Source organism: Moschus berezovskii, chromosome 3, assembly GCF_049115385.1.
Source record: "Moschus berezovskii isolate FMDL1 chromosome 3, NW_MosBer_1.0, whole genome shotgun sequence".
Taxonomy (NCBI): domain Eukaryota; kingdom Metazoa; phylum Chordata; class Mammalia; order Artiodactyla; family Moschidae; genus Moschus; species Moschus berezovskii.
In genome coordinates, this window is record NC_142462.1 from 40193581 (window position 1) to 40221152 (window position 27572).

General features: G+C 41.8%; 1 protein-coding gene across 4 annotated transcripts in view; it reads left to right on the forward strand.

Moving 5' to 3' along the window:
- The window catches only part of LOC129552321 (phosphatidylcholine translocator ABCB4), an 80892-nt gene extending 54808 nt beyond the window's left edge, over positions 1 to 26084 (forward strand). The window contains exons 19-28 of one of the 4 annotated variants that reach the window (XM_055420609.2): positions 2135 to 2212; positions 3817 to 3900; positions 5094 to 5297; positions 9136 to 9236; positions 10903 to 11043; positions 14317 to 14473; positions 15923 to 16120; positions 17720 to 17926; positions 22042 to 22188; positions 23638 to 26081. In XM_055420609.2, coding sequence (XP_055276584.2) covers positions 2135 to 2212; positions 3817 to 3900; positions 5094 to 5297; positions 9136 to 9236; positions 10903 to 11043; positions 14317 to 14473; positions 15923 to 16120; positions 17720 to 17926; positions 22042 to 22188; positions 23638 to 23841 — 1521 coding nt within the window. In that variant the 3' untranslated portion in view covers positions 23842 to 26081. Of the gene's footprint in view, positions 1 to 2134; positions 2213 to 3816; positions 3901 to 5093; positions 5298 to 9135; positions 9237 to 10902; positions 11044 to 14316; positions 14474 to 15922; positions 16121 to 17705; positions 17927 to 22041; positions 22189 to 23637 lie in introns of those variants that run through there. The other 3 variants (XM_088833813.1, XM_088833811.1, XM_088833818.1) reach the window with 3 other exon arrangements.
- Positions 26085 to 27572: the final 1488 nt, after the last annotated feature.

Here is a 27572-nt window from a genome sequence, read left to right on the forward strand (position 1 = left end):
CAAAATATTTCCTAGTCATGCCTAGTGTGTTCTTTTGCTATTGTTGAACCAGTGGTAAAAGTAAGCCAAACTTTTTGTTTAGGAGCGATTGCCTTGCTGCTGGCAACTCAGTGTCCAATGTCCACAAGCCCTGGTGTGTTAGGGAGTGGAGCTAGTTACAAACACGTGTTGCACCACCGGGTAGATGACCGGTCCTTGAGCAATCTCCAGCAAAGGTACTCTAGGAAATCAGCGAACTCTAGGCCTGGACTCCGGGGGCACTGACCACACATCCTCTCAGTTTAGTAATGTATGCTCCCAAAGAGCACCCCACAGGCCTGCAACAACACTCAACGTGGCTGGAGACCCATCCCAGGGCCCCGGAAGTAAGCCCAACTGTGGACGTCTGGGCTGCTCTCTATAATTAGAAAGAGGGCAGTGTCTGGCAAGGATGCTGGGAGAAGACAAGTAGACTGACCATTGACTGATCTGAGAGCAGGCAGAGCTGTGACAGGGAAGCAGCAAACTCACTTGGAGCCAGCACTAGAGACATCCTTCCTCTGTCTACACCAGGGGTCCCCAGCCTCCAAGATCTAACGCCTGATGATCTGAGCTGAAGCTGATGTAATAATAATAGGAATAAAGTGCACAATAAATGTCATGCTCTTGAATCATCCCCAAACCATCTCCCCACCCCATCTGTCAAAAAATTGTCTTCTGTGAAACTGGTCCCTGATGCCAAAAATCTTGGGGACCAATTTTTGTTGTTTTTCAGCCACTCATTCATGTCTGACTCTTTGCAACCCCATGGACTGTAGCATGTCAGGCCTCCCTGTCCTTCACTGTCTCCCAGAGTTTACTCAAACTCGTGTCCACTGAGTTGGTGACGCCATTCAACCATCTCATCCTCTGTCACCCACTTCTCCTCCTGCCTTCAGTCTTTCCCAGCATCAGGGTCTTTTCCAGTGAGTCAGCTCTTCACATCAGGTGGCCAAAGTATTGGAGCTTCAGCTTCATCATCAGTCCTTCCAATAAATATTAAGGATGATTTCCTTTAGGATTCACTGGTTTGATCTCCTCGCAGTCCATGGGACTCTCAAGAGCATTCTCCAGCAACATAAGTTGAAAGCATCAATTCTTTGGCACTCAGCCTTCTTTATGGTCCAACTCTCACATCCATACATGACTACTGGAAAAACCATAGCTTTGACTAGACGGACCTTTGTCGGCAAAGTAATGTCTCTTCTTTTCAATATGCTCTGCACTACAGGAGCCAAAATGCATCCTGGCATAGAATTTTGTTACTTGCATTGAAGACCATTTTGCTTCAAGCATTAGGAACACTGTGAAGGTTGTAATTAAGACGGTATTATTCTCACTGAGATATTGTCCATGAGAGTTAAAGGAAGTCTCTTTAGAATGGGTCAGAAGCCAATTTCTAAGACACATTTAAGGATTTTGGTCTTAGGATTCTATTGTGTACCAATGATTTACCAGTATATGAATTTTTTTTGTTTTTTTATGGAAGTGGAGTTGATTTACAATGTTAATTTCTGCTGTACAGCAAAATAATCCAGGTATACATATATAAACATTTTAAAATATTCTTTTCCATTATGGTTTATCATAGGATACTGAATATAGTTCTCTCTGCTGTAAGTAGGTCCTTGCTGTTTATCTATTCCAGCTGTAATAGCATACATCTAGCAGCACATGAGGAGAAGGCAATGGCACCCCACTCCAGTACTCTTGCCTGGAAAATCCCATGACGGAAGAGCCTGGTGGGCTGCAGACCATGGGGTTGCTAAGAATCGGACATGACTGAGCGACTTCACTTTCACTTTTCACTTTCATGCATTGGAGAAGGAAATGGCAACCCACTCCAGTGTTCTTGCCTGGAGAGTCCCAGGGACGGGGGAGCCTGGTGGGCTGCCATCTATGGGGTTGCACAGAGTCAGACACGACTGAAGCGACTTAGCAGCAGCAGCAGCACATGAATTTGAAGTTGGGACTTTGAGTTAGTATCTGATCATAGACTTTGTTATTTGAATAGTTGGGTCATATATAAATATTATAGAATTCCATGTGAATACACACACTTGTGTCAGAATGCTTGTGATGGTTAAGAGAGACAAGAGCCTTTCTTCTTGCCCAGGGCTTCACGTTTGGGAAGGCTGGTGAGATCCTCACCACGAGGCTTCGGTCAATGGCTTTTAAAGCGATGTTGAGACAGGTAGGTGTGTGCATCGGAGCAGTTTTTTCCTTTCCTTTCGAGCCTCGCTGTGCTGCCCTCTGTGCCATGTGTCCTGGGTGTTCCTGCAGGAATTGGTCAGATCCCCGCTAGTTGTTCTAGTCCTTCAGTATCCAAAGACCCCTTAGGGTTTTTGTGGGAATAGGCTTAGTTAATGTAATAAATAGGGTCTAGTACTAGTATTACTTTGGGGGCTTATTTTGCAACTCCCTCTATCCACATGGATACTCTCACTTCAAGGATCTGTCTGTGTTTTCTGGATTCTGTGCAGGCCCTGAGGAGTCACTTGAGACTCCAGGATGCCTTTCAACAAAGGCAACAGTGGTTGGCAGGGTTTCTACCCAACAGTTGACGCAACTTACTATGGGCGTCACCAAATGTTGATCATTGAGTTTTGTTTGAGCTCTTTTTCCACTTTAATTCACTTGTTGGTTCACTCAAGCGTCACTCAGTATGTTCCAGATGGTGTGCTGGTCTTTGGGGCTATCACATGCATTGTTGGCCCTGTCAGGAGGGTGACAGCCTAATACAGGACTTGTGGGAAGATACACACGCATGAATTCTCTATCTTATAGAGAAGGCTTAAGAGAGGGCCAGAATATTATCCATGTAGTTGACAGGAGTTGATGACATTCTGGTTCACAGGAAGGCACGGGGCTGGTATCATATTTTGTGCAAGACATTTTTCAGTGTCTTTTAAACTGTTGCTATGTAGGGAAAATTATATGAAACTAAAAGATTCTGTGGATGAGGGGCATATAATTAAAATCATACCTAAGACTTTAAATTTTTTAAATTTTATTTATTTGTTTTTGGTGGCACTGAGTCTTCATTGCTGTGCAGGCTTTTCTTGAGTTGCTGCAAGAGGGGCCTACTCTAGCTGCGGTGCATGGGCTGCCCATGTTGCAGTGCACGGACTCTGGGGCACACACGGGCTTCAGGAGTTGTGACTCCTGGACTCTAGAGCACAGGCTCAGCAGTTGAGGTGCACAGGCTTCGCGTTGACCCACAGCATGTGGGATCTTCTTGGACCAGGGATCAAACTCGTCTCCCGCATTGGAAGGTGGATTCTTTACCACTGAGCCACCAGGGAAGCCCTAAGATAGACTCTTTAATCCTTGCTTCAAATAAGCAAAGCAAAACATGGTGATAAACCAGGGCTGATGATCTCGTGCCTAGAATTTACAAGAAAGAGCCCTGTCCAGCCCGGCTCCGCCACCCTTTGTGAGAGGAGTGGCCCCATCAGGGAGCAGGTGTTGGGAGCACAGGTTGTGAGGAGTGGGTGGATGGACCCGAAGGTGCCATGGTCTCAGGTGAAGCTGGCAGTGAGCTTGGTTGAAATCTGGGTAAAGCCCCGTCCCTACTGGTGTGCTTTCCGGGCACAGCTGGGAGGGGTCCTGTGGGCTCCCAGTGTGTGCTCAGGGCAGGGACCAGGGCTCCCCACCACATAGGATGTCTCCCCCGAACTCTAACACCCAAGTTCAGAGTGGTTACTTCCTCAGCATTGAGAGTTTGAGATGTTTCATCTGATTTTTCTCTGCTGATTTTAATCTGCAACTAATTTAAAGGTGTATTTTGTGCCTTAGGACATGAGCTGGTTTGATGATCATAAAAATAGTACGGGTGCACTTTCTACAAGACTTGCGATGGATGCCTCCCAAGTTCAAGGGGTATGTAGATTTCATTCTACTACTGGTTTTCTTTAACTTGGTTTGGGATAAACATATGGAATAGCTGCCACCGTTAAGCTGCCTCAGCTGCAAATAACAGAAAACTCAAACTGGCGTGAACAACAAAGAGGAAGGTTAGACTTCAGGGCTGATGGATCCATTGGCTCACAAGTGTCCAAAAGGACCCAGGACTCTGTTGACTCTGAGCAGCTTTCAGTCCTCAGAATTGGCGTCACCCTGAGGCTCCTTTTCTTGTTGCCACAAGGTGGCTTCTGGGAGTAACCGGAGCTATAAGCTTTTTTGGTTTTCATCCAATGAAAGAGAAGGTATATCTGGACCTCAATCACCAAACCAACACCCTTCCTTTTAATCTAATTTAGATTAATTTGGATCACACACCCAACCCTGAACCAAGGAGGGTGCCGCCCTCTCCCTGGCTTTCGCCCCCAGCCTTGGAGCTGAGGCCTATTACGCAAAGCTCGTTGCTTCTGCACAATACAAGATGTCACCTGTGATATCCCTATGACATCCCTTGTTTTCTGATTGGTGGAAACAGTACTTCATCTTTATGAAGGATCTGTACCCTTTGCAACTGATGGTCTCTTGGAACTCATGAGCCTCCCTCTTATACATGGGAAGCAAACAGGCTTTAAAATGACCAGTGTCCGAGGTTTATTTCCTCTTTAAACATCGGTTTCAGGAAAAAGGCCCCGCAGCCTCTCCCCAAAGCAGAACAGTGATGACTTGGTTCTGTGATGCTGAATCCACGTGGTCAGAAAAGGAGTGAGAGTTGAAAGGCACAGACAGAGAATAACCTGCAGAGCCTCCCAAGTGGCGCATGAGACTACTTTGGGCACCTGATGTGAAGAGCCGACTCATTAGAAAAGACCCTGATGCTGGATAAGATTAAGGACAGGAAGAGAAGAGGGTGATAGACATGAGTATGAGCAAACTCTGGTAGACAGTGGACAACAGGGAAGCCTGGCATGCTGCAGTCCATGGGGTCGCAAAAGAGTTGGCCGTGACTGAGCGACTAAACAGTAACAACAATTGTGGGTTTATTGTAATGAAAGAGAGCAAATGTTAGCACAGGCATAAATCCCTTTTTCATGCTTCTGACCAGGAGACTGAAGGCTATAGCTCACGGGTCTGCAACTTAAAATACTGCTCCTTCTCTTCTTTTGCTCATCCAGGCCACTGGGACCAGGTTGGCTCTGATTGCACAGAATACCGCTAACCTTGGAACTGGTATTATCATAGCATTCATCTACGGTTGGCAATTAACCCTTTTGCTGTTATCGGTTGTTCCAATTATTGCTGTATCAGGAATTGTTGAAATGAAATTGATGGCTGGAAATGCCAAAAGAGATAAAAAGGAACTGGAAACTGCTGGAAAGGTGGGTCAAATAAGGTTTCGGTTGATATAAGTATGGTTGTTAAGACATGGGTTTTATTTGATTGCTTTGTTACAACATGCATGTTTTAATAATGTTAATGCTCCCTACAATTAATAATGGTCAACACTGAGTATGAAATATCTTACTGTGTCAATGCCTAGAACTTGAAAATTGGATAATTAATGTAAAACTTTTAGCATATAGAAAGTGCTGCATTCAGAAAATTTCTGAATTTTCAGAGTTCCTTTCACCTTTTACTTTGTACACTGATGCCATTGTTAGGGCAAAGGTTACCCCTGTTTTACAGTTGAAGAGTCCTTAAGGCAGAGAAATATATAAGTGTATTGTTCTAAGTCAGTCCTGTTCTTCTTGGTTGTGATTTCTGTAGTTAAGCGAGGCAGCCACCAGAGGGCAGTAATGCTCAGATTTGTGATTCTAATTGTAATGGCAATTGGGCACACGCTTAAACTTGGACCTTTCTTTGAGCCAGTTGTTGTTCTAAGTATTTGTATGTCCCAACTCATCCTCACAAGAATCCTATGAGTCAAGTACTAATGTTTTGCCAATTTTATAAATGCGGAACCCAAGAATGAAACAAGTTGAAGGCATGGCTGGGATTCAAGTCCTGGTCTATTTCAAAGTTCTTTCCTATATAGCCTCTTCATATGGGTTTAAATATGTCTAAACCTACATTTTATTTACACGTACATGTATTTAAATGTTAAATGTAGACAACAACCAGGAATTTTTTACCCTTACTTATGTAAATATAATGCTATATTGAAACATTAAGAAGTGAAGAGATAGTGAAAATTGTGATGTAGTTTCTACAGCACAGCATTTGCAAAGCCTTTTCACAGACAATACTGCCTAAGCCTTAATACAGTTATGGTTACTCGAGGGGGTGCAAATAGCATGTCTAGCTCATGGGGAAGAAAAGCAGTCAGCATGACTCCCAGGCTTCAGCTCTCAGGTATCCAGAGTCCTGGAAGACCCTCTTGGCTTCTGGCTGTGGCTCCTTTATGGCATCATTTTGTTTGTCACCACTAAAAACCACCCCAGAGTGTTTGTTTCCTTTCTCCCTAACCCTACTGCTTTTCACATTTCAGAAGGGAAATTGTCAGTAGGTAGAATGAAGATCATTTTTTCTTAGACCAGTTACATGGAAGAAAACATCTTGAATCTAGTTAATAGAGCCTTACTTCTGTTAAAAATGGCTAATGACACTGAAAGTTGCCAGAGTTTTCTGGCAGGAGTAGGGCTGTTAGAATGGAACAGCTTGACAAACAAAACGCCATCTTGGATCATCCATCCTGGCCTTGTAGCCGCTCAGTATATCATACTGGAGAAGACCCCCCACTTCCCTTGCCCTCAGTTTTCACTTAAATAACTTGAGAAATTGTACCAGATAATGTCCCAGGTTCCTTTCAGCTACTACTCTGTCGTTTCAGGGGTCAGAGGATGAACAACTCACATTGACCAGTCTGAAATATTTTTAGTAGCTACTTTAACCTAATGAGTGTTTTTTTTTTTAATGAGAGGTTAGAAATTGTAAATATTAATTATCAGCAATTCAGTCAATTTGGTTTACTCTGTCAACTCTGTTAACCCAAAATGAGGGTTAGAAAGGTCTTGGAATCTCTGCACCGCCCCCCCCGCCCTCTGCTCTACTGCCACATCACTGGGTTTTTGTTTTTTTAAAAGTTTTCATTGACTTGTGTGCAGATTAGTCATGGTTCAGGAACATGGGGACTTAGGATAATTTCCCATTTTCATTTTTCAGAAAAGGCTTAGTAATGAGGGTGTTGGTTGCTGGACTGGAAAGAGGGGAGGGAGGCTGTTTAGTCACCCTCTTGACTCAGGCCCTGCCTGCTGACTGAGATAAGGGGCCTGCTGAACCAGAATGAACCCTCGAAGCACAATCCAGGGACCAGAAAATGAGAAGTTGAGTGGGAAGTCCTAACAACTAGTTTCTCCTTGTATAAATTACAAAGCAGGGAAAGTAGAAGAGCATGATGGGTTAAGAGCAGGGACTTGGCATCAAATAGCCTGGTAGGGAATCCTGTCCCACCTACTCATGAACTCTGGAACCTTAGGCAAGTCACTTCTCTGCTCTGTGTCTTGGCTCCTCACCTGTGCAAACAGGAATAAAAACATGGACCTCACAGGGTTGTCACATGAAGTAATATCTGGCACAGAGTAAAAACCAATCTGTATTCTCTATTCTGGGGCTTCCAAGGTGGTTCAGCAGTAAAGAATCCACCTGCCATTTGGGAGATGCAGGAGATGTGGGTTTGATCCCTGGATTGGGAAGATTCCCTGGAGGAGGAAATGGCAACCCACTCCAGTATTCTTGCCCCTGGGAAATCCCATGGACAGAGGAGCCAGGCGGGCTACAGTCCATGGGGTCTCACAGAGTCGGACATGGCTGAGCACATTCTCTATTCCAGCGCATTCTCTATTCACAGTAATTCTGTGATTACTGTTAGATGTTTCATTTATAATAAAGATGAAAGGCGCTTCAGCTTGAAGTATTGAGTATCTTTCCTTCATCGGGTTCCAGAAGCTGAGAACTGAGATAAAAGTCTCCAACCTAAGATTTCATTTTAGATTTCTGTCTCATGCTCCTGGTGCCAATGGTTTAGATGAATCAACTGCAGAACTCTGATTTAGGCTAAATAGCAGAGTGACAGACAATTAACTTCAGTCAGGGGTGGTTTAGCTGTCACAATCAGAAAACCGCTCTGGCGGGTTTGGGTCAAAGGGTTTGCTATAAGGACATGCGGGAGTCTGGGGAACACAGACAGCTGATGGCAACTGCAGGCTCCCCAGCAGCTCCTCTCTTAGAGCCACTAGCTCTCTTGTCTCTGAGTCTGTCTAGACATTTGTTTTGTTCCTCAGTTGCTGAATATTCAGGCCAGCTTCCTACACATGCTCTGGTGACCTTAACTCTGTATCTGCAGGCCCTCCCAAGTCACAGAGTTGCCTTCGAGTGCAGAAACTAAATCCAAGTGAAACCAAGTCCTGGTTTCATCATTAAGGCCAGGTCGTAGTGTTAACAGTTGGAATGTTCTCAAATGAGGATAAGCATTTTCTTTCCTAAGAAGCGGTGTACCTTAGGGAAGAAATGATTGCACCTTCAGTAGGCCCTTAGAAATCACTTGGGGTTTCCTAGGTGGCTCATTGGTGAAGAACCCGCCTGCCAACACAGAAGATTCAGTCCCTGAGTGTGGGAGATCCCCTGGAGGAGGAAATGGCAACCCACTCCAGTATTTTTGCCTGGAGAATCCCATGGTCAGAGGAGCCTGGCAGGCTACAGTCCATGGGGTCGCAGAGAGTTGGACACAACTAAAGTGACTTAGCATGATTATCTCTTCTAAGATCCTACCCTATAAAGAAAGCAGTCGCAGAGGGGTTTGACTAAAGCCAGTCAAGTAATTGCCTGGTGGCAAGGCTGGGAATAGAATTAGGTTTCGTGTCCAGACCACTGTTCTTTCCCTAAGCTGATCTGTCTCTCCATATAGGGCATAGGAAGGCTTACCCACCATACATAATAGCACAACCAATGGTGCTTTTAAGATGCCCCAGGTTCCTCACAGAGCTTGTCATGAATAATACTTTATGCCCATGCTCTACAAACTGAAGGAATTGAAAACTCATCAATGGAAGCTTTGGACAGAGCCCTGAGACTTATTTATATATAAAATATTATATATATAATACATATGTGTATATTTACTATTTATTTATTTATTTCAGAAGTATTATTATTTCAAAAGTATTTATTATTTCAGAAGTAAAAGCCCCACTTCTAATCAAGGTCTGTTCTATGTTACAGATTGCAACAGAGGCAATAGAAAATATTAGGACAGTTGTGTCCTTGACCCAGGAAAGAAAATTTGAATCCATGTATGTTGAAAAATTGTATGGAGCTTACAGGTAATGAGCATATGATTGTTACTGCTGCTGCTGCTGCTAAGTCACTTCAGTCGTGTCCGACTCTGTGTGACCCCATAGACGGAAGCCCACCAGGCTCCCCCGTCCCTGGGATTCTCCAGGCAAGAACACTGGAGTGGGTTGCCATTTCCTTCTCCAATGATTGTTACTAAGAACCTAATATTATTGATTTGCAATTTTGGGGCTGAATTTTTGATTGCAGTTTTTATTGCTGCTGCAAACAGTGATATGATTATAAGGATGACCTTTTCTTCAATAATTATCTCACTGAAAACAAGTAATTTTTTGATGCAGTTGGACTGTAGGATTGGATTTTTACATTTCTTATAAAAATAGTATGATGGGATCTCTGAGAGCTAACAGGAACAGGGGGCTGCACCAGTACTTTTTTTTAACCAGTGCAGGCAACATAAACAACCCATCTGGTGATTCAGGGTGAACATTCTTTTAGGCAGTTGCTCAAGCCTTTATTTTCTTTGGATTGTGTAAGACTAAACCAAAGATGAGACTTGCTTTGCGGTTAAACTGTTTCCCTTATTCTCTGGATGAGGGCCAGATCCATCCTATCCTGAAAACAAAGACACACAGTCTGTTTCTCTCCTTTATTCTTGAGCAACTCGACAAGCCTCCAGCGTCTGTTTGTTACTTATTTCCAACTTGGGCCTGTTCTCATGAATGGATATATTTTAGCACCAACAGAACCGAACACGAGCTGAATCACAACTTTGTGCACTAGAACAGTGGTTTTGAACACTTGCATATTTGGACAGAGATGCTTGTGAATTTCTCAGTGTGTCCACCGTCTTCGTTATGTGTACTTCATGTAGTGACATTTTTCTGTCCCTTTGATGTTTGACATGCATGTCAGTAGCACTGTAAATTGTTCAGTAACATTAAGTATTGTGATAGTATCTCTACAGCACATAAGTTAAACTAGCCAATAAGTAATATTTTGAATTTTCCCTCTTGCCAAGTGCCTTCCTTCTAATCTGAAAGTAAATGAATTACTATTCTTTGGGAGGATTTAGAATAACGAAGTGTAATAAAGGAGCGAAACTAGTAGAGGACAGCATGAGGTCTAATTAGAAATGGTGTAGAACAACTTGCATTGGGGCTGGTGGGATCCAGTCCCAGGAAGAAGTTCTGATGTGCCCATGTAGATCTCGCTGACCCTACTTTTCTGAATCCAAAACACGAACAGACTATAATCCAAAACATAAGAGATTATAACTAGTCACAGAAGACGAGATAATATTAGACAATCAAATTTAGACAATTCAAACTTTAGTCTTAACTCTGACATTCTTTATTTTTGACACAACAATCATGTTTATATCAGGGGTTGAATGTCTGAGTTACTAGATATTCATGTGTAATAAGAATAGCAACTATCATTTGAACATCCTCTGTGAGCTAGGTACTGTACTAGACATTTATATTGTCTATTTAGATCTCAAAGCAGTTTTGTATATCCTGGTTATCCCCCTCTTACAAATCAGAAAGCTGATATATAGAGAGGTTAGGTCACCTCCTCTGGTTATAACTGGGAGCAGAATTTAACGGGTAGACTAAGAAGCTGTGCTGTTTGTATAACCCAGTGTTAAAGAGGCTGAAGAGATGGTTACAGATATATTAATTTGCTTTTCAGGAATTCTGTGCGGAAGGCACACGTCTATGGGATTAGTTTTAGTATTTCACAAGCATTTATGTATTTTTCCTATGCTGGTTGTTTTCGATTTGGTGCCTATCTCATCGTAAATGGACATATGCGCTTCAGAGATGTTATTCTGTAAGTAATTTTTAAAAATTTATTGAGATTATTCCATAACAGAGCTTCAGTAGGTCTATGCAAAAGTTTGTAGTAGACTGAAAAACTAATTTATGATGAAGCCAGAGAGTTGAATCTACTCTAGAAATTGGATGTTGTGAGTACTCCAAGGATAGTTTCATTTATTGAGTGGACTGAAGTCAACCAAGCTAGTGAGCACGATCATAAACCAGACTTCTAGTAATACATAGAAGGACAGGAGGATAGCTGATATTTTCAATGTGGAAATAAAACATAATTAGAAAACAGCGAGAGGTTAAATACCTTACTATTTATGGGCAAGCAAAGATGGCCTTGCCAGTGGGATAGGAATGCATGACGGAAATCTGGGAAAGACTCTCTTCCCTAACCAGACCTGGGATGACCCTGCCCACTCTTGCCTCTTAGCCTTCCTATTGTCTTAGTTTCCAAGGCTAACCAATGGTCTTTCAGAAATATGCCAAATACATTCAATTAGGTTACAGTCTAGTCTTGCCAAAGGGAAGCTATTCTTTTAAGATCACTTGGCATATTTCTGATGTGATGGGATGATTTTTAAAGCAGCAGCAAACAACTTAAAAAAAAAAAAACAGGGTCGAGACAGACAAAGTGAAAGAGTTTACATGCTGTTCTTTTGTTTTCATCCAAAATTAAAATAACCATGAAAAAGGAATATGTATGTTTGCATCAGTCAGGATCCTAGCAGGGACAAATGATCTTGCAAAGTAAGGGGTCTCTTTAATTTGGAGGGTAGCATTGACATAAATAAATTACAATGTATAAAATAGCTAGTGGGAAGCTGCTATATATAGCACAGGGAGCTCAGCTCGATGACCAAGGGGTGGGATGGCGTGGAGGAGGGAGCTCAAGAGGGAGGGGATATAAGTATACTTAGACCTGACTCACATTGTTGTACAGCAGAAACCAACACAACATTGTAAGGCAATTATCCTCCAGTTAAAAAAAATTAAGGGTCTGTTTTTAAAGGTGTGAGATGTATCAAGGTCAGCAGTGCCTAGCTAGGAACCACCAAGATGTTACTTAAGGCTGAAGGGCAAGAAGAAGGAGGACTTTTCAGAAGCCAGCATGCGGTGTGCGTTGGACACTGCAACTATCCACCAGGAAAGGGGCCAACACAACAAATGCCCTGGCCCCTCTCCTCCAGCCTCCATCCCTCCTATGCTGGTCCTTGCCAGACGCCATCAGGAGCCAGAGGAACAGGAAACCTTTCGATGCAGACCCTGTAGGTTAGCCTCTGGGGCACAGAGGAAGGAGGATGGTGTCGGGTAGAGCTGGAGAGTAGAAAGTGGTTTCAGAGAGATAGACGCAAACAGCCAACTGGGAATTCCCACTTGGAGTATGCATGCTGCTGCTGCTGCTGCTAAGTCGCATCAGTCGTGTCCGACTCTTTGCGACCCCATAGACGGTAGCCCACCAGGCTCCTCTGTCCCTGGGATTCTCCAGGCAAGAACACTGGAGTGGGTTGCCACATACTGTCTAGAAAAATACCATTGAAGAAATTGGCCCTGCTTTTGAAAGCTGTCTTATTTTTATCTTTAAAATGTTAAATTCTGGGTAATTGGAAGATAGCCTTTAAAGTCTTTCATACTAAGGCTGCATTGCAGGCTCTATAGGAAGGCCAGGCAGCTAGCTACGGGTGAACTGTTCATCTCGCTCTGAAAATTTGATTTTTGGTAATCAACCTTCTCAGGTATTTACGTGAATACTCCACCCACCATCCCCAGCCTCGTGTACTTAAAACACACTTTAATAATTAGGTTTACACTTTGCTGCACAGCAATAATTAACGCAATCTTGTAAAATCAACTATGCTTCAATTTTTAAAAAAGAATTTAAAAATAGAAAAAAATTAACTTACAAACCAAAACAAGAAGCCGAGTGCCATGATACCCAGCCCAGAATTATCTAATTTGTATCAGGGTACAGTAGCAAAACAGAGAAGATTCAGTGCATGGAGTTTGATTCAATTTGATTCAGGTTTTTTTCAAGCTTGTGAAACTTTAGTCTCACTTATTTGAATGTAGCTCAAAGAGACAATATAAACAGCTTCAAAAAAAGAAAAAACCCTTAGAAGTTTGGGGGAATTTTTTTTTTTAAGTTCTCCATTATTATTAGAGATCTTCCTACCCTCCTCTTTCTTTGGGGAGCTCTGATGCCAGAACTAAATAGCTTTGTAAATGGCACTAATTGTAAAGAACCCATCTGCAAATGCAGGAGACATTAAGAGTCGCATGTTTGATTCCTGGGTCAGGAAGACCCGCTGGAGGAAGGCACAGCAATCCACTCCAGTGTTCTTGCCTTGAGAATCCCATGAACAGAGGAGCCTGGTGTGCTATGGAGTCACAGAGTAGGATATGACTGAGCGACTGAGGATGCACGCACAGATCTCAGAATCTTTGGTTCTTCCTAGATGTTATCATCCATATCCATTCTTTTAACCGGAGAATAGACCTTTAAGTTAAGATGACTGCTTTTTGAGGGTTGTAGCAACAGATATTTTATTTATAAGAGAAGAGCTGTTTGTAGTAAAGGCTTATTTTGCCTAATAAGAATTCTTTAAGCATAGTGCCAAGGATTATTGTTTGCCCCGCGGAGAGGTGGGGAGTAGGGGTGTAGAAGCCACTGTCTGGAGGTCAGGGCTGTAGAGTCAGGAGGAAGTCTCACTTCTGATCTGGTCCTGATCAAGTTCCTTCAGCACCCAGAGCTCCAGTTCCTTCAACTCTAAACAGGGTATGCAGCTAATCAGTAGAATTACCTGAGATCACAACTCTGATTCTCTGATCAGCAACTTCTGGAGAGAGAAGGACTTTACAAAGTTCCATGAAATCGAGGAAATGAGAAGTCCTGAAGGAAGTCAGAGCATGCTTGCTGCTGCTAAGTCACATCAGTCGTGTCCGACTCTTTGTGACCCCATTTACTGCAGCCTACCAGGCTCCTCTGTCCATGGGATTTCCCAGGCAAGAGTACTGGAGTGGGGTGCCATTGCCTTCTCCCCAGAGCATGCTTAGTTGTGTCCAACCCTTTGTGACCCTGTTGACTGCCACACGCCAGGCTTCCCTGTCCTTCACTCTTCCCAGAGTTTGCTCAAGCTCATGTCCATTGAGTCGGTGATGCCATCTCATCCTCTGTCATCCCCTTCTCCTCCTGCCCTCAGTCTTTGCCTGTATCAGGGTCTTTGCCAATGAGTCAGCTCTTAAATAAACTAATTTTCAAAATTCCTCTGCTTCCGTCTAGGGTGTTCTCAGCAATTGTGTTGGGTGCCGTGGCTCTAGGACATGCTAGTTCCTTTGCTCCAGACTATGCTAAAGCCAAGCTGTCTGCAGCCCACTTATTCCAGCTGTTTGAAAGACAACCTTTGATTGACAGCCACAGTGAAGAAGGCCTGAGGCCCGTGAGTTCCTTGCTGTCTCATGAGCACTTGGTTAATTTTTTCCTCAAAGTTTTCTGTCTGCTAGATCATGTCGACTGGAAAAAAAGAAAAAAAGCACAATGTGAGAGTTGTGAGTTAAGTTTTATTTGGGGCAAAATGAGGCCAATAGCTGGGAGACAGCACCTCAGATAGCTCTGAGATAGCTCTCTCTGCTCCAAAGAGATGAGGGGAATGTCAGTGTTCCATTTGACTTTACTGAAGGGGGTACCTGCCTTCAGGCACACATTTTGGCAGAGGTTTTCTGCTAGTCACAAGTAACAGATGTCTCTGCTAATGATTTTAGTGCTTTTCTAGTTATGAAACGATGCAAGAAACTGGGTTCATAAAATTTTCTCCTGAAAATGTCCATCTGCAGGCCTGTTCTGCCAGGGTTTTCCCAGATCTCAGGGTGCCTCATCCCTGATCTCTGCCCTGAGCCCCTTTCAGGGGGTGTAGAAGGTCAGAGGCTGCAGCAGTTTGTGGCTTAGCCCTTGTAGATGAGAGGCAGATGTCAAGTGGCAGTTGTAACCACAGGATAAATTTGTAGTGATTACGCGGACATTGACTTCACCAGCTTTGTGATAGTTACAGGGCTAATAATATTTGGCCAACTTTTCCTGGCATTTTCAAATTTCATAGGGGGTTGCAAGGATTCTGAAGTTGAGCACATCAAAAGTAAAAAAAAAAAAACCCACAAATATCCAGATGTACTAGAACTAAATAATCTCCATGAAAATTTTGAGTCATTTCTGCAGGGAAGGTATGTGGCTTTAATTCTGTGAGTCACAGCATTAGCAATTTGGCTTTCATTACCTGGTGTGATGACTACATTATAAATGGTAAGACAGCCTCTTTATTCAGTGTAGGAGGAATAAGGGTTTACTGTCTCCAGGCTTAGCTCTCGGTGTTCTTTGTATAATACAAGCCACTGCACATTCTAATGTGAAGCAGCGTGGGTAAAGAGATGCGGACTTACGCAACATTTTTGGGACTTTATCATGTAATTCCTGTTCTGATAAAATTACTGTGCCAAGTGAGTGAGTGAAAGAGGCTGCAGGGCTTGAGTTAAGGGCTGCGACCCTTAATTTAGACTGAGACTGCTCTAAATCCCCACGCCTTTGGGCCTTGAGCCATTGACTTGGCTCCTGCTGCAAAATTATCATTTTGGAACACTAAATGTTTGTCTTCAGTGACCCAGAAATTTTGAGTTTAGACAACAACGCTATGATTGTCTTTACTCTAACCTGTAGCCCTGGTTCCCATCTTCATTTTATAACAACTTACTGCCAATACTAACTGGTGCCACTACTTGTACTGAACACGGATTTTATGTTACTCTGCTGAAGTGTCTGTTAAAGCTTCCTTGAAATTATACTTTTTATTCCAGTGATTTAACAGACCAATAGCAACATAAACATACCTATTTTTTAGGATAAGTTTGAAGGGAATGTGACACTTAATGAAGTCATGTTCAGCTACCCCACCCGGCCAAACATGCCTGTGCTTCGGGGGCTGAGCCTGGAGGTGAAGAAGGGCCAGACGCTGGCCCTGGTGGGCAGCAGCGGCTGCGGGAAGAGCACGGTCGTCCAGCTCCTGGAGCGGTTCTATGACCCCTTGGCTGGCACAGTGGTGAGCATGCTTTCTGAGATCAGTAATCTGATTTAAGGCACTATCGGACAAGACCTATAATCTTAATGAAAATATGACCACATCCTGTGGATCCCAAACTGGTGCCCACAGTCAGACAAATATATGGGGACAGTCGGGTAGAATATCTGGAACTGAGTGGCATTCAGAGAGGACTGAGTATGACGTTGATCTCCACCCTACCCTGGGCCCTTTGTGCCAGCCGGATCCCCCTGTGTGGAACACACACTCGCTTCCTGGGTTATAAAGGTAACCACACACTCCTGCCAGAGTTCTGAGCAGATTCCCTCCCCTCCCTCTGCTTGGCCATTTCTCTAACCCTGAACTCGAGGCTCTCTTTGATCCTTACCTCCAGGCCTCTAACATTTGACTTTTAGCATTGATGTTGTTGGTGTCTAGCCCCTGGCCCTCTTCGAGCGGAAGTGTGGCTCTTACCAATAATGCCTGCATCTCCCATTACCTTGGGATGGTAGCCACCGACCTGGCCCAGGGAGCCAACCCCCATGTAGACAGTCACCAGAATGTTAAACCTTGTTTCTTTGGGGGGAAATCTTACGTTTCCACTATTGCAATTACTATGAAGATATGAATATGGGGAAACCAGCTCAACAGTGCTCTGCAGATATGCTGTGCTAATCCTCTGGTGGGGATTTCTTTCTTAAAAGGCCAAGACTAGTTGGACTCGTGTGTATTTCTTCACCATGTCCTTTGCACTGTGGAAGCTGTATCCTCACTTAGCACAACACAAGGCACCTCTAGAAGCATCAGGCCTCCTGCTTCCAACAAACAAAAAGTAAAACCACCACCAAAGATAAAGATACTACTCTTGAGCTTGTCCACTTTCAGTTGAACTCTTGTCCTTGTGTCCTGCCCAACTCTGTGACCCCATGGACTGTAGCCCACCAGGTTCCTCTATGGAATTTTCCAGGAAAGAATACTGGAGTGGGTTCCCATTCCCTTCTCCAGGGGATCTTCCCGACCCAGGGATTGAACTTCAGTCTCCTGCATTGGCAGGCAGATTCTTTGCCATCTTAGCCAACAGTGAGGGTAGGTGAAGACTGCTAGTTCTCAGGGGAAAGAGAGGTGAGGGGGGTAAGACAGGAGATAAGCAGCTTTCAGAATGTGGGGCCCTGCTACTGATCTGCTTTTCTTCCTAGTGTGCCTGGAGAAGGGGCACAGTGTCAAGGTGAAAGGTCAGAGCTGTTCGGGTGACAGCAGATACAAGTAGGACACTGAATTGCTTGCTTCTTTTTCTTAATTGGTTTTAATTGGAGGCTAATTACTTTACAATATTGTGGTGAAGGCAGAGGATGGTACACTTGCTTGGATGAAGGCAGAGAGGAACAGAGAGAGTAAGGTGGAAAGATAGGGCCCAGGTAGAACAAGAAAGAGTCGCCATAAAAAAAAATCTTTTTGTTGGCTGTGTGGGTCTCACAGGCTCTTACAGTGTAAGAGCTTACAGGCGGTGAGGGTTGCTATTTCACAAGCTGCCGACGTCCATGTGCCACAGTCCTCTTAGTAACATACCGTTCAGTTTTTTTGTTTAAGTCCTTCTTACAGTTTGTAGGGTTTGGTTTTCAGCTCCTAGATGGTCACGAAGCAAAGAAACTCAACATCCAGTGGCTCAGAGCCCAACTTGGAATCGTGTCCCAGGAGCCCATCCTGTTTGACTGCAGCATTGCCGACAACATCGCCTATGGGGACAACAGTCGGCCCGTAACCATGCCTGAAATTGTGAGCGCAGCCAAAGCAGCCAACATCCATCCTTTCATTGAGACCTTGCCCCACGTAAGTGAGCTGGTGACTTCCTGGATGAGGTCAGAATCAACTGCAGACTGTGTTCCTCCTCCAGCAGGTCCCAGAGTTGGCCTCTGTACTAGCACTGTGACCTTGGACTACACACTGAAGTCCAGGATACCACGTTTCCTTATTGGTAAATGGAACTATGAGGTGTGGTGTTTATCTTGTACCAAGGTCATGGGAAGCAAATGAGGCAATTGTTAAGTCACCTCGAACTGTTGGTTGTGGGCTGCATTTGGACTGTAGCCCTGTTGGCTTTATCCCCTATGTCACTTTCTTTTTTAATGAAACATTTTACTTTGAGGTAATTGTAGATTCACGTGCAGTTATAAGGAATATGGAGATCATATGTACCTTTGACCTAGTTTTCTCCAATGACATCTTGCAAAAGTGATAGAGTATTGCAACTATGATACTAATTTGATACAGCCCGCTGACCTTATTCAGAATTTTCCCGTTTTGTGTGTATACATGTGTATTTAGTGCATGTGTAGACTCACATCCACTGCTCCACTTTTCATCACCACAGATTCCTGAAGTTACCTTTCTGTACACACCCGCCTCCTCCTTACCCTCACACTCCACAACACCTGGCAACAAATAACTTCTCCATTTCTGTCATACTTTCAGAATGTTATATAAAGACATGTACAGTATATACCCACATGAGATTAGCATTTTCACTCAGCGTAATTCCCTGAAGCTCTTGTGTGTTAACTGTAGTTCATGCCTTTTCATTACTGAATCAGATGGATATATGGTTTGGATGGCCTGCAACTTTTAAAATTTTTTATTGGGGTATAGTTGGTTTACAGTGTTGTGTTAGTTTCAGGTATACACAAAGTGAATCATATATATATATATATATGATTATACATTATGTATATGTGTCTCCACATCCACTCAATTTTAAGATTCTTTTCCCATAGAGGCCATTACAGAATATTGAGCAGAGTTCCATGTGCTATACAGTAGGTCATAATTAGTTCTCTCTTTTACATATATACTGGAGTGTATCTGTCAATCCCAGTCTCCTAATTTAACATCCTCCGCCCCATTCCTCCCTGGTAACCATGTTTGTTTTCTACATCTGTAACTCTATTTCTGTTTTGCAGAGAAAAGAGAATGCTCCTATCACTGTTGGTGGAAATGTAAATTGGTGCAACCACTATGGAGAACAGTATGGTGGTTCCTTATACTAAAGCTACTGTATGACCTGCAGCCTTTTAAACTAGTCACCTATTGAAATGTATTGAGATCGTTTCCAGTTGGGCTTTTAAGAGGAAAGCTGCTATAAGTATTTGTGTACAGGTTTCAGTGTGAACCTGAATTTTATTTCTCTGGGATAAATGCCCAGGAGTATAACTGCTAGACCATATGGTGGTTGGTTGTTTAATTTTATAGGAAATGGCTAAACAGTTTTCTAAAGTGGTGTTGCCTTTTCACATTCCCACCAGCAGGGATGAGGGATATAGTTTCTTTGAATCTTTGCCAGCATTTGCTGTTGCAACTGTTTTTTTTTTTCTTTATTTATTTCACAGATCCTTTTAATGAACAGTGTTTCATCTTTAAGACAACAGTTCTTTAACCATTATCAAGATTGCTTTCAAAATACTTTAAGGCACTGAAATAGAGGCATGCATAATTTCAACACAATTAAGTAAAATGAAAACTACTCTAAATGACAGAAGTATATAAAATAAATAAGATCACCTGGATAATGCATGGTGATTTAACCAATAAATTAAAATTTGTAAAATTCAATATGTACTTCTATACAACAGGCCTAACAATGCTTTTAAACTGATTGAGGCCAGTTTTCAAACAACTACTTAGGTCAAATTGTATTCCACACCTAAGATGCTGGCTTATTTTCAAGTTTGCCTTCCTTTGCAAAATTCAGTTTGTTTTCTAAAGTCAACATGTTTGGGCTATATTAGACATTTAATTAACAACTTTAGAATTTTAAACTTTCACATAAAAGGCTTTATGAGACGATTCTCACTTTAGAAAACCTTTAAGAATATCACTCGTGTTCAAGTTTTCACAGTTACAAAAATGAGGGTTATTGCTGATGACGGGTCTTTCTCTAAAGAACTTCTCATTGTGGTGTACTCTACATGTACACCCAAGAAAACTTCCACTATGTCTTCTGGATAATAATTACAGTAAACTGGAAAACCCATAAAGGAGGCTTTTCTATACGTATGAGAACAATATTTTTTTACCATCCCGATAGATACACGGTGATATCTTGTTATTTTAATTTGCATTTCCTAATGGCAGAGGATGCTGAACACTTTATATAGTTATTTGCCATCTATATTTCCTCTGTGATGAAATGTCTTTTCACGTATTTTGCCTATTTTCTAATTGGATTGTTTTTTACTGTTGAGTGTTGACAGATTTTTATATGTTCTACTTACTAGTAAGTCCTTTGTTGGAAACGTAGCTTGCAAATATTTTCTCCCAGTTTGTAGGTTTTTTTTCATGCTTTTAACAGGGTCTTTTGCAAAGCTTAAGTTTTTAATTTTGATGAGGTCCCAGTTCATCCTTTATTTCCTTTTACAGATTGTCTTTTGATGTCAAGTCTGAGAACTCTTTGTCTAGGCCTTGGTCCTAACGATTTTCTCCACTGTTTATTTTCTAAATTTATGGTTTTACAATTTAGTTTTAATTTCATTAGCCACTTTAACTTTGTCATAAGACTGTTTTTCTTTAGTGTTTTATTTCTTTGGAGAGGATCTGTACTTTCCAATTTCCAGTCCCCAACACTCCCTATTTATTACCTCATTTAGCTGCTATCTCCTCGTTAGTATATAGTGTATATATATAGTATATATAGATATGCATAGTATATATCCTTGTTAGCTGCCGTTCTCGTTAGTATAGTGGTGAGTATCCCCGCCTGTCACACGGGAGACTGGGGTTCGAGTCCCCAACGGGCAGGCAACACAACCTTGGGGATTCCCTGGTGGCTCAGATGGTAAAGCGCCTGCCTGCAATGCTTGAGACCTGGGTTTGATCCCTGGGTTGGGAAGATCCCCTGGAGAAGGAAACAGCAGCCCACTCCAGTACTCTTGCCTGGAAAATCCCATGGATGGAGGAGCCTGGCAAGCTACAGTCCATGGGGTCGCAGAGTCAGACATGACTGAGAGACTTCACTTTACTTTAGCTGCTGTGACTATAGCCAAATTGCAGTGAGATGAATATGGATTTGAAAACTAAGGTAAGAATTCATTGACACAATTTTCTGTTACAAGTAATTTAATCTTGTATTGTGTGCTATATATGCATTTTTTTCTCTTGATTACAAATTCCTTAAGGGTAAGAACAGAGGCAGATTCATTTTTAGACTTCCCACAGTTCTACCATAATAGGTAGTCAGTAAATATTTAAGTGAATGAATGAATTTTAAAAAGAATAAATTAGGCTCTGTGTGGGTCATGTGAATATTTTAAATTAAAAATGTTGAACATTGACATATAACCATTTTAGGACTCCAGTGACAGCAGATGAGGCTTCCCTGGTGGCTCAGATGGTAAAGAATCTGCCTGCAATGCAGGAGTGAGAGTTAGTTGCTCTGTTGTGTTCGACTCTTTGTGACCACATGGGCTGTAGCCCACCAGGCTCCTCTGTCCATGGAATTGTCCAGGCAAGGATACTGGAGTTGGTAGCCATTCCCTTCTCCAGGGGATCTTCCAACCTCAGGATGGAACCTAGGTCTCTTGCATTACAGGCAGATTTTTTACCGTCAAGTCACCAGGGAAGCCCATGCAATGCAAGAGACTTCAATCCCTGGGTTGGGAAGATCCCCTGGAGAAGGGAACTGATGTTCAGATAATGATAGGAATTGGACAGTTTGTTGCAGGATATGAAATGAAATGAAAACTAAGCTTATTAACATTCTAGTTTGATTTTGAAAATGAATGTCATGTTAAAAAAAGTAAATGCACAACGTCATAGTTATAGAAACTTTATTATTATGTATTTTTCCCTATAATTAAAACTGTCAAGTGTTAAGAAGCAAAAGTTTATTCAATATACTATTAGGATTTTTATAAACTAGAACTTTACTAACTTTATTAATGGCTAACTTGCAGAAATATGAAACAAGAGTGGGAGACAAGGGGACTCAGCTTTCCGGGGGACAGAAACAGAGGATTGCTATTGCCCGAGCCCTCATCCGACACCCCCGCATCCTACTGCTGGATGAAGCTACGTCAGCACTGGATACTGAAAGTGAGAAGGTATGGCTTCCCACTTCATGTCCCATGTAATTTATAAAACAAAACTTTTTCATGCAATCATGAAAAAAATAAACACAAATAGCTCAATATTTTTAAAGAACTCTGGCAAAAAAAAAATGGACAGAAGTCCTAGATATTGTTCAAAGAAGACATACAGATGGCTAACAAACACATGAAAAGATGTTCGACATCACTAATTATTAGAGAAATGCAAATCAAATCTACAGTGAGGTATCACCTCATACCAGTCAGAATGGCTATCATCAAAAAGTCTACAAATAATAAATGCTGGAGAGTGTGTGGAAAAAAGGAACCTTCCCACACTGGTGGTGAATGATGTAAACTCAGCCACAATGGAGAACAGTATAGAATTCTAAAAGTAAAATCTGCATATAATCCAGCAGTCCCGCTCCTGGGCATGTATCTGGAAAAAAACTTGGTTTGAAAGGATATATGCACCCCAGTGTTCTTTGCAGCACTGTTTACAATAGCCAAGACATGGAAGCACCTAAATGTTCATTGACAGAGGAATGGATAAAGATGTGGTACATATAAACAATGGACTAATAAACCATAAAAAGAACGAAATAATGCTATTTGCAGCAACATGGAGGGACCTAGAGGTTACCGAAAAGAAATACCATTATATCATGCAAATGTGGAATCTAAAAAATAATACAAAAGAGCTTATTTACAAAACAAAGACTCATAGACATAGAAAACAAACATATCAAAGAGGGGAGGGATAAATTAGTAGTTTGATTTTAAAATATATATGCTACTATATATAAAATAGATAACCAAGAACCTACTATATAGTATAGGCATTTTATTCAACAGTTTGTAATAGTCTATAATGGAAAATATGAAAAAGGATATATGTAACTGAATCACTTTGCTGCATACATGAAACTAACACACCACTGTAAACTGTATTTCAATAACATTTTTAAAAGATAGGTAAGCACAGAAAAAAGGAAACAAATGTAGACAGCAGTTATTTTGAGGTAAAATATTATTTCATCCCTTCCTTCCAGAATTTTCCAAATTTTCTAAAATGATTACATTTTATACACAAAAAGTACTTTTAGTGCACTTTTTGTTTGAATGCTTTAGCATATTAATAATGGAAAAACTGGGAAATAAAACACTCAAAATTGAAGCAGTTAAAATTATTTTGTGACTGGTTAGAAAATTTAAAGATTTTGAAAATTATTTAATCTTGTGAAGATTATTTAGTTTGAGAATACATTTTTATTATAAAGAACATAACTGTATGCAAGATGGACTATGTAAAACTCAATACATAAAGCTAAAAATTCAAAGATGACACAAGAAATGAAAGGTAACTTTCTTTTGTATAGATGGTAAAATATTTGGATTTCCTTTACTTTTAAAACTTATTTCTGTAATTTTTAAGGTAAGGCTGCTGTTCTGATTTTTTAATAGATTGTCCAAGAAGCCCTGGACAAAGCCCGAGAAGGCCGCACCTGCATCGTGATTGCTCACCGCTTGTCCACCATCCAGAACGCAGACTTGATAGTGGTGATTGAGAATGGCAGAGTCAGGGAGCACGGCACACACCAGCAGCTGCTGGCACAGCGAGGCATCTATTTCTCTATGGTCAGTGTCCAGGCTGGGACACAGAACTGATGAACTCTTGTTATAGTGTATCTTAAAAATAAATTCCGACAACTTTTTCTGATTTAGAGACTTCTTTTATAAGTCACCATAAAACGCAGGCATATCTTATTCCAACTTGGAACATCCAATTTGGGGTTTTTATTACAACTTTTGAAATTTAGTTGTTAAAAGTAACATCTGGCTTGATGCAGTATGAAAACAGCCTGGCTCTGAGTTACCAAAAATGTATGGAGAGAATATTACTCACCATAAAAAAAGTAACACCCATTTGCAGCATCATCAGTTCAGTTCAGTTCAGTTGCTCAGTCGTGTCCGACTCTCTGCAACCCCATGAATCACAGCACACCAGGCCTCCCTGTCCATCACCAACTCCCGGAGTACACTCAAACTCATGTCCACAGAGTCGGTGATGCCATCCAGCCATCTCATCAGCAGCATCATAGATCAACCTAAAGATTATCTTAATAAAATCAGTCATTATCTTAATGTTTCTCAGACAGACAAATACCATATAATATCACTTACATATGGAATCTAAAAAAAAATGATACAAATGAACTTATTTACAAAACAGGAAAAGAACCAGACATAGTGAAAGGGGAAGAGGGATAAATTTGGAATCTGGGATCAACAGAAACACACTACTAGATATAAAAATAAACATCAAGGACCTACTGTATAGCACAGGGAACAATATTTAATATCTTGAAATAATCTATAATGGAAAAGAATCTGAAAAATAGAAAAATAATGGAATCACTTTGCTGTCTACCTGGAACATTGTAAATCAACTATATACAAATTAAAAAAAGACAGTAAAAAGTTTAGGTATATAAAACTGTATGTTGAAGATGTAATCTGATCCCTATCAAATTATTCATGACATTTTCCACAGAACTGAAATAATCCTAAAATACATATGGAACCATAAGAGGCACAGAATTGCCAAAGCAGTTCTTAAAAAGAACAAAGCAGGAGGCCTAATCCTCTCAGACTTCAGACAATACCATAAAGCTAATCAAAACAGCATGTTATTGGCACAAAAACAGACATAAGGATCAATAGAACAGGACAGACAGCCTAGAAGTAAAACCACACACCTACAGTCAATTAATCTCTGACAAAGGAAGCAAGAATATACAATGGAGAGAAGACAGTTTCTTTCAGCAAGTGGTACTGGGAAAGCTGGTAAATCAGCTTTCATGTAAATAAATCAATGAAGTCAGAATACTCCCTCACACTGTAATTGAAAATAAAATGGCTTAAACACAAACATTATACCGTGAGATGCCCTAGAAGGGGTCATAGGTAATTGTCACTCTGACATCATTCATACCAGTTTTTTTTTTTTGGCTGCAGCAAGTCTTACTTGTGGCACATGGGATCGTCTATCTTCACTGCAGCATGCAGCATCTTTTTAGTTGCAGCATGTGGGACCTAGTTCCTCAACCAGGGATTGGACCTGGGCTCCCCTGCATTGGGAGCATGGAGTCTTAGCCACTGGACCACTCGGGAAGTCCCCATACCAGTGTTTTCTAGGTCAGTTTCCCAACACAACAGAAATAATAACAAAAATAAACAAATGGACCTAATCAAACTTACAAGCTTTTACAGAATGGGAGAAAATATATGCAAATGATGTGAACTAGGGTCTGATTTCCAAAATATACAGCTCTACAACTCGGTAAACAAACAACCCAATCAAAAAATGGCCAGAAGTTCTAAACATTTTTCCAAAGATGACATACAGATCACCAACAGGCATATCAAAATAGGCCCAACATTGCTAACTATTAGAGAAATGCAAATCAAAACTACAATGAGGTATCACCTCACATCAGTCAGAATGGCCATTAAAAACTCTACAAATAACAAATACTGGAAAGGGTGTAGAGAAAAGGGAACCTTCCTATACTGTTGGTGAAAATGTAAGTTGGTACAACCACTATGTGGGGAGAGGAAGGCAGCTCAAGAGGGAAGTGATATATGTATACTTATGGCTGATGCATGTTGTTGTACTACAGAAACCAACACCTTATAAAGCAATTTTCCCCCAATTAAATATTTTTTTAAAAAAGAGAAAAAAAAAATGATTCTAAGTTTGCTGACAATCAACTCCACACTTGTACTAGTGAGTATAAAGGTCTTGACTCAGATTTCATCTTTGTAGTCTATATTACCTCTTAGTTCAGTTCAGTCTCTCAGTCGTGTCCAACTCTTTGCGACCCCATGAATCACAGCACGCCAGGCCTCCCTGTCCATCACCAACTCCCAGAGTTCACTCAAACTCATGTCCATCGAGTCGGTGATGCCATCCAGCTATCTCATTCTTTGTCGTCCCCTTCTCCTCCCACCCCCAATCCCTCCCAGCATCAGAGTCTTTTACAGTGAGTCAACTCGTTGCATGAGGTGGCCAAAGTATTGGAGTTTCAGCTTCAGGATCAGTCCTTCCGATGACACCCAGGATTAATCTTCTTTAGAATGGACTGGTTGGATCTCCTTTCAGTCCAAGGAACTCTCAAGAGTCTTCTCCAGCTCCACAGTTTGGCAATCAGCTTTCTTCACAGTCCAACTCTCACATCCATACATGACCATGGGAAAAATCATAGCCTTGACTAGATGGACCTTGGTTGGCAGAGTAATGTCTCTGCTTTTTAATATGCTATCTAGGTTGGTCATAACTTTCCTTCCTAGGAGTAAGCGTCTTTTTATTTCATGGCTGCAATCAGCATCTGCAGTGATTTTGGAGCCCCAAAAAATAAAGTCTGACACTGCTTCCACATCTATTTCCCATGAAGTGATGGGACCAGATGCCATGATCTTTGTTTTCTGAATGTTGAGCTTCAGGCCAACCTTTTCACTCTCCTCTTTCACTTTCATCAAGAGGTTTTTTAGTTCTTCTTCACTTTCTGCCATAAGGGTGGTGTCATCTGCATATCTGAGGTTATTGATATTTCTCCCAGCAATCTTGATTCCAGCTTGTGCTTCTTCCAGCCCAGCATTCCTCATGATGTACTCTGCATACAAGTTAAATAAGCAGGGTGACAATACACAACCTTGATGTACTCCTTTTCCTATCTGGAACCAGTCAGTTGTTCCATGTCCAGTTCTAACTGTTGCTTCCTGACCTGCATACAGGTTTCTCAAGAGGCAGGTCAGGTGATCTGGGATTCCCATCTCTTTCAGAATGTTCCACAGTTTATTGTGATGAGAGTCCCTTGGACTGCAAGGAGATCCAACCAGTCCATTCTAAAGGAGATCAATCCTGGGTGTTCACTGGAAGGACTGATGCTAAAGCTGAAACTCCAATACTTTGGCCACCTCATGCGACGAGCTGACTCACTGGAAAAGAGTCTGATGCTGGGAAGGATTGGGGGCAGGAGGAGAAGGGGATGACAGAGAATGAGATGGCTGGATGGCATCACCGACTTGATGGACATGAGTTTGAGTGAACTCCTGGATTTGGTGATGGACAGGGAGGCCTGGAGTGCTGTGATTCATGGGGTCACAAAGAGTCGGACACGACTGAGCGACTGAACTGAACACAGTCAAAGGCTTTGGCATAGTCAATGAAGCAGAAATAGATGTTTTTCTGGAACTCTCTTGGCTTTCTCCATGATCCAGTGGATGTTGGCAATTTGATCTCTGGTGACTCTGCCTTTTCTAAAACCTGCTTGACCATCTGGAAGTTCACGGTGCACATATTGCTGAAGCCTGGCTTGGAGAATTTTGAGCATGAC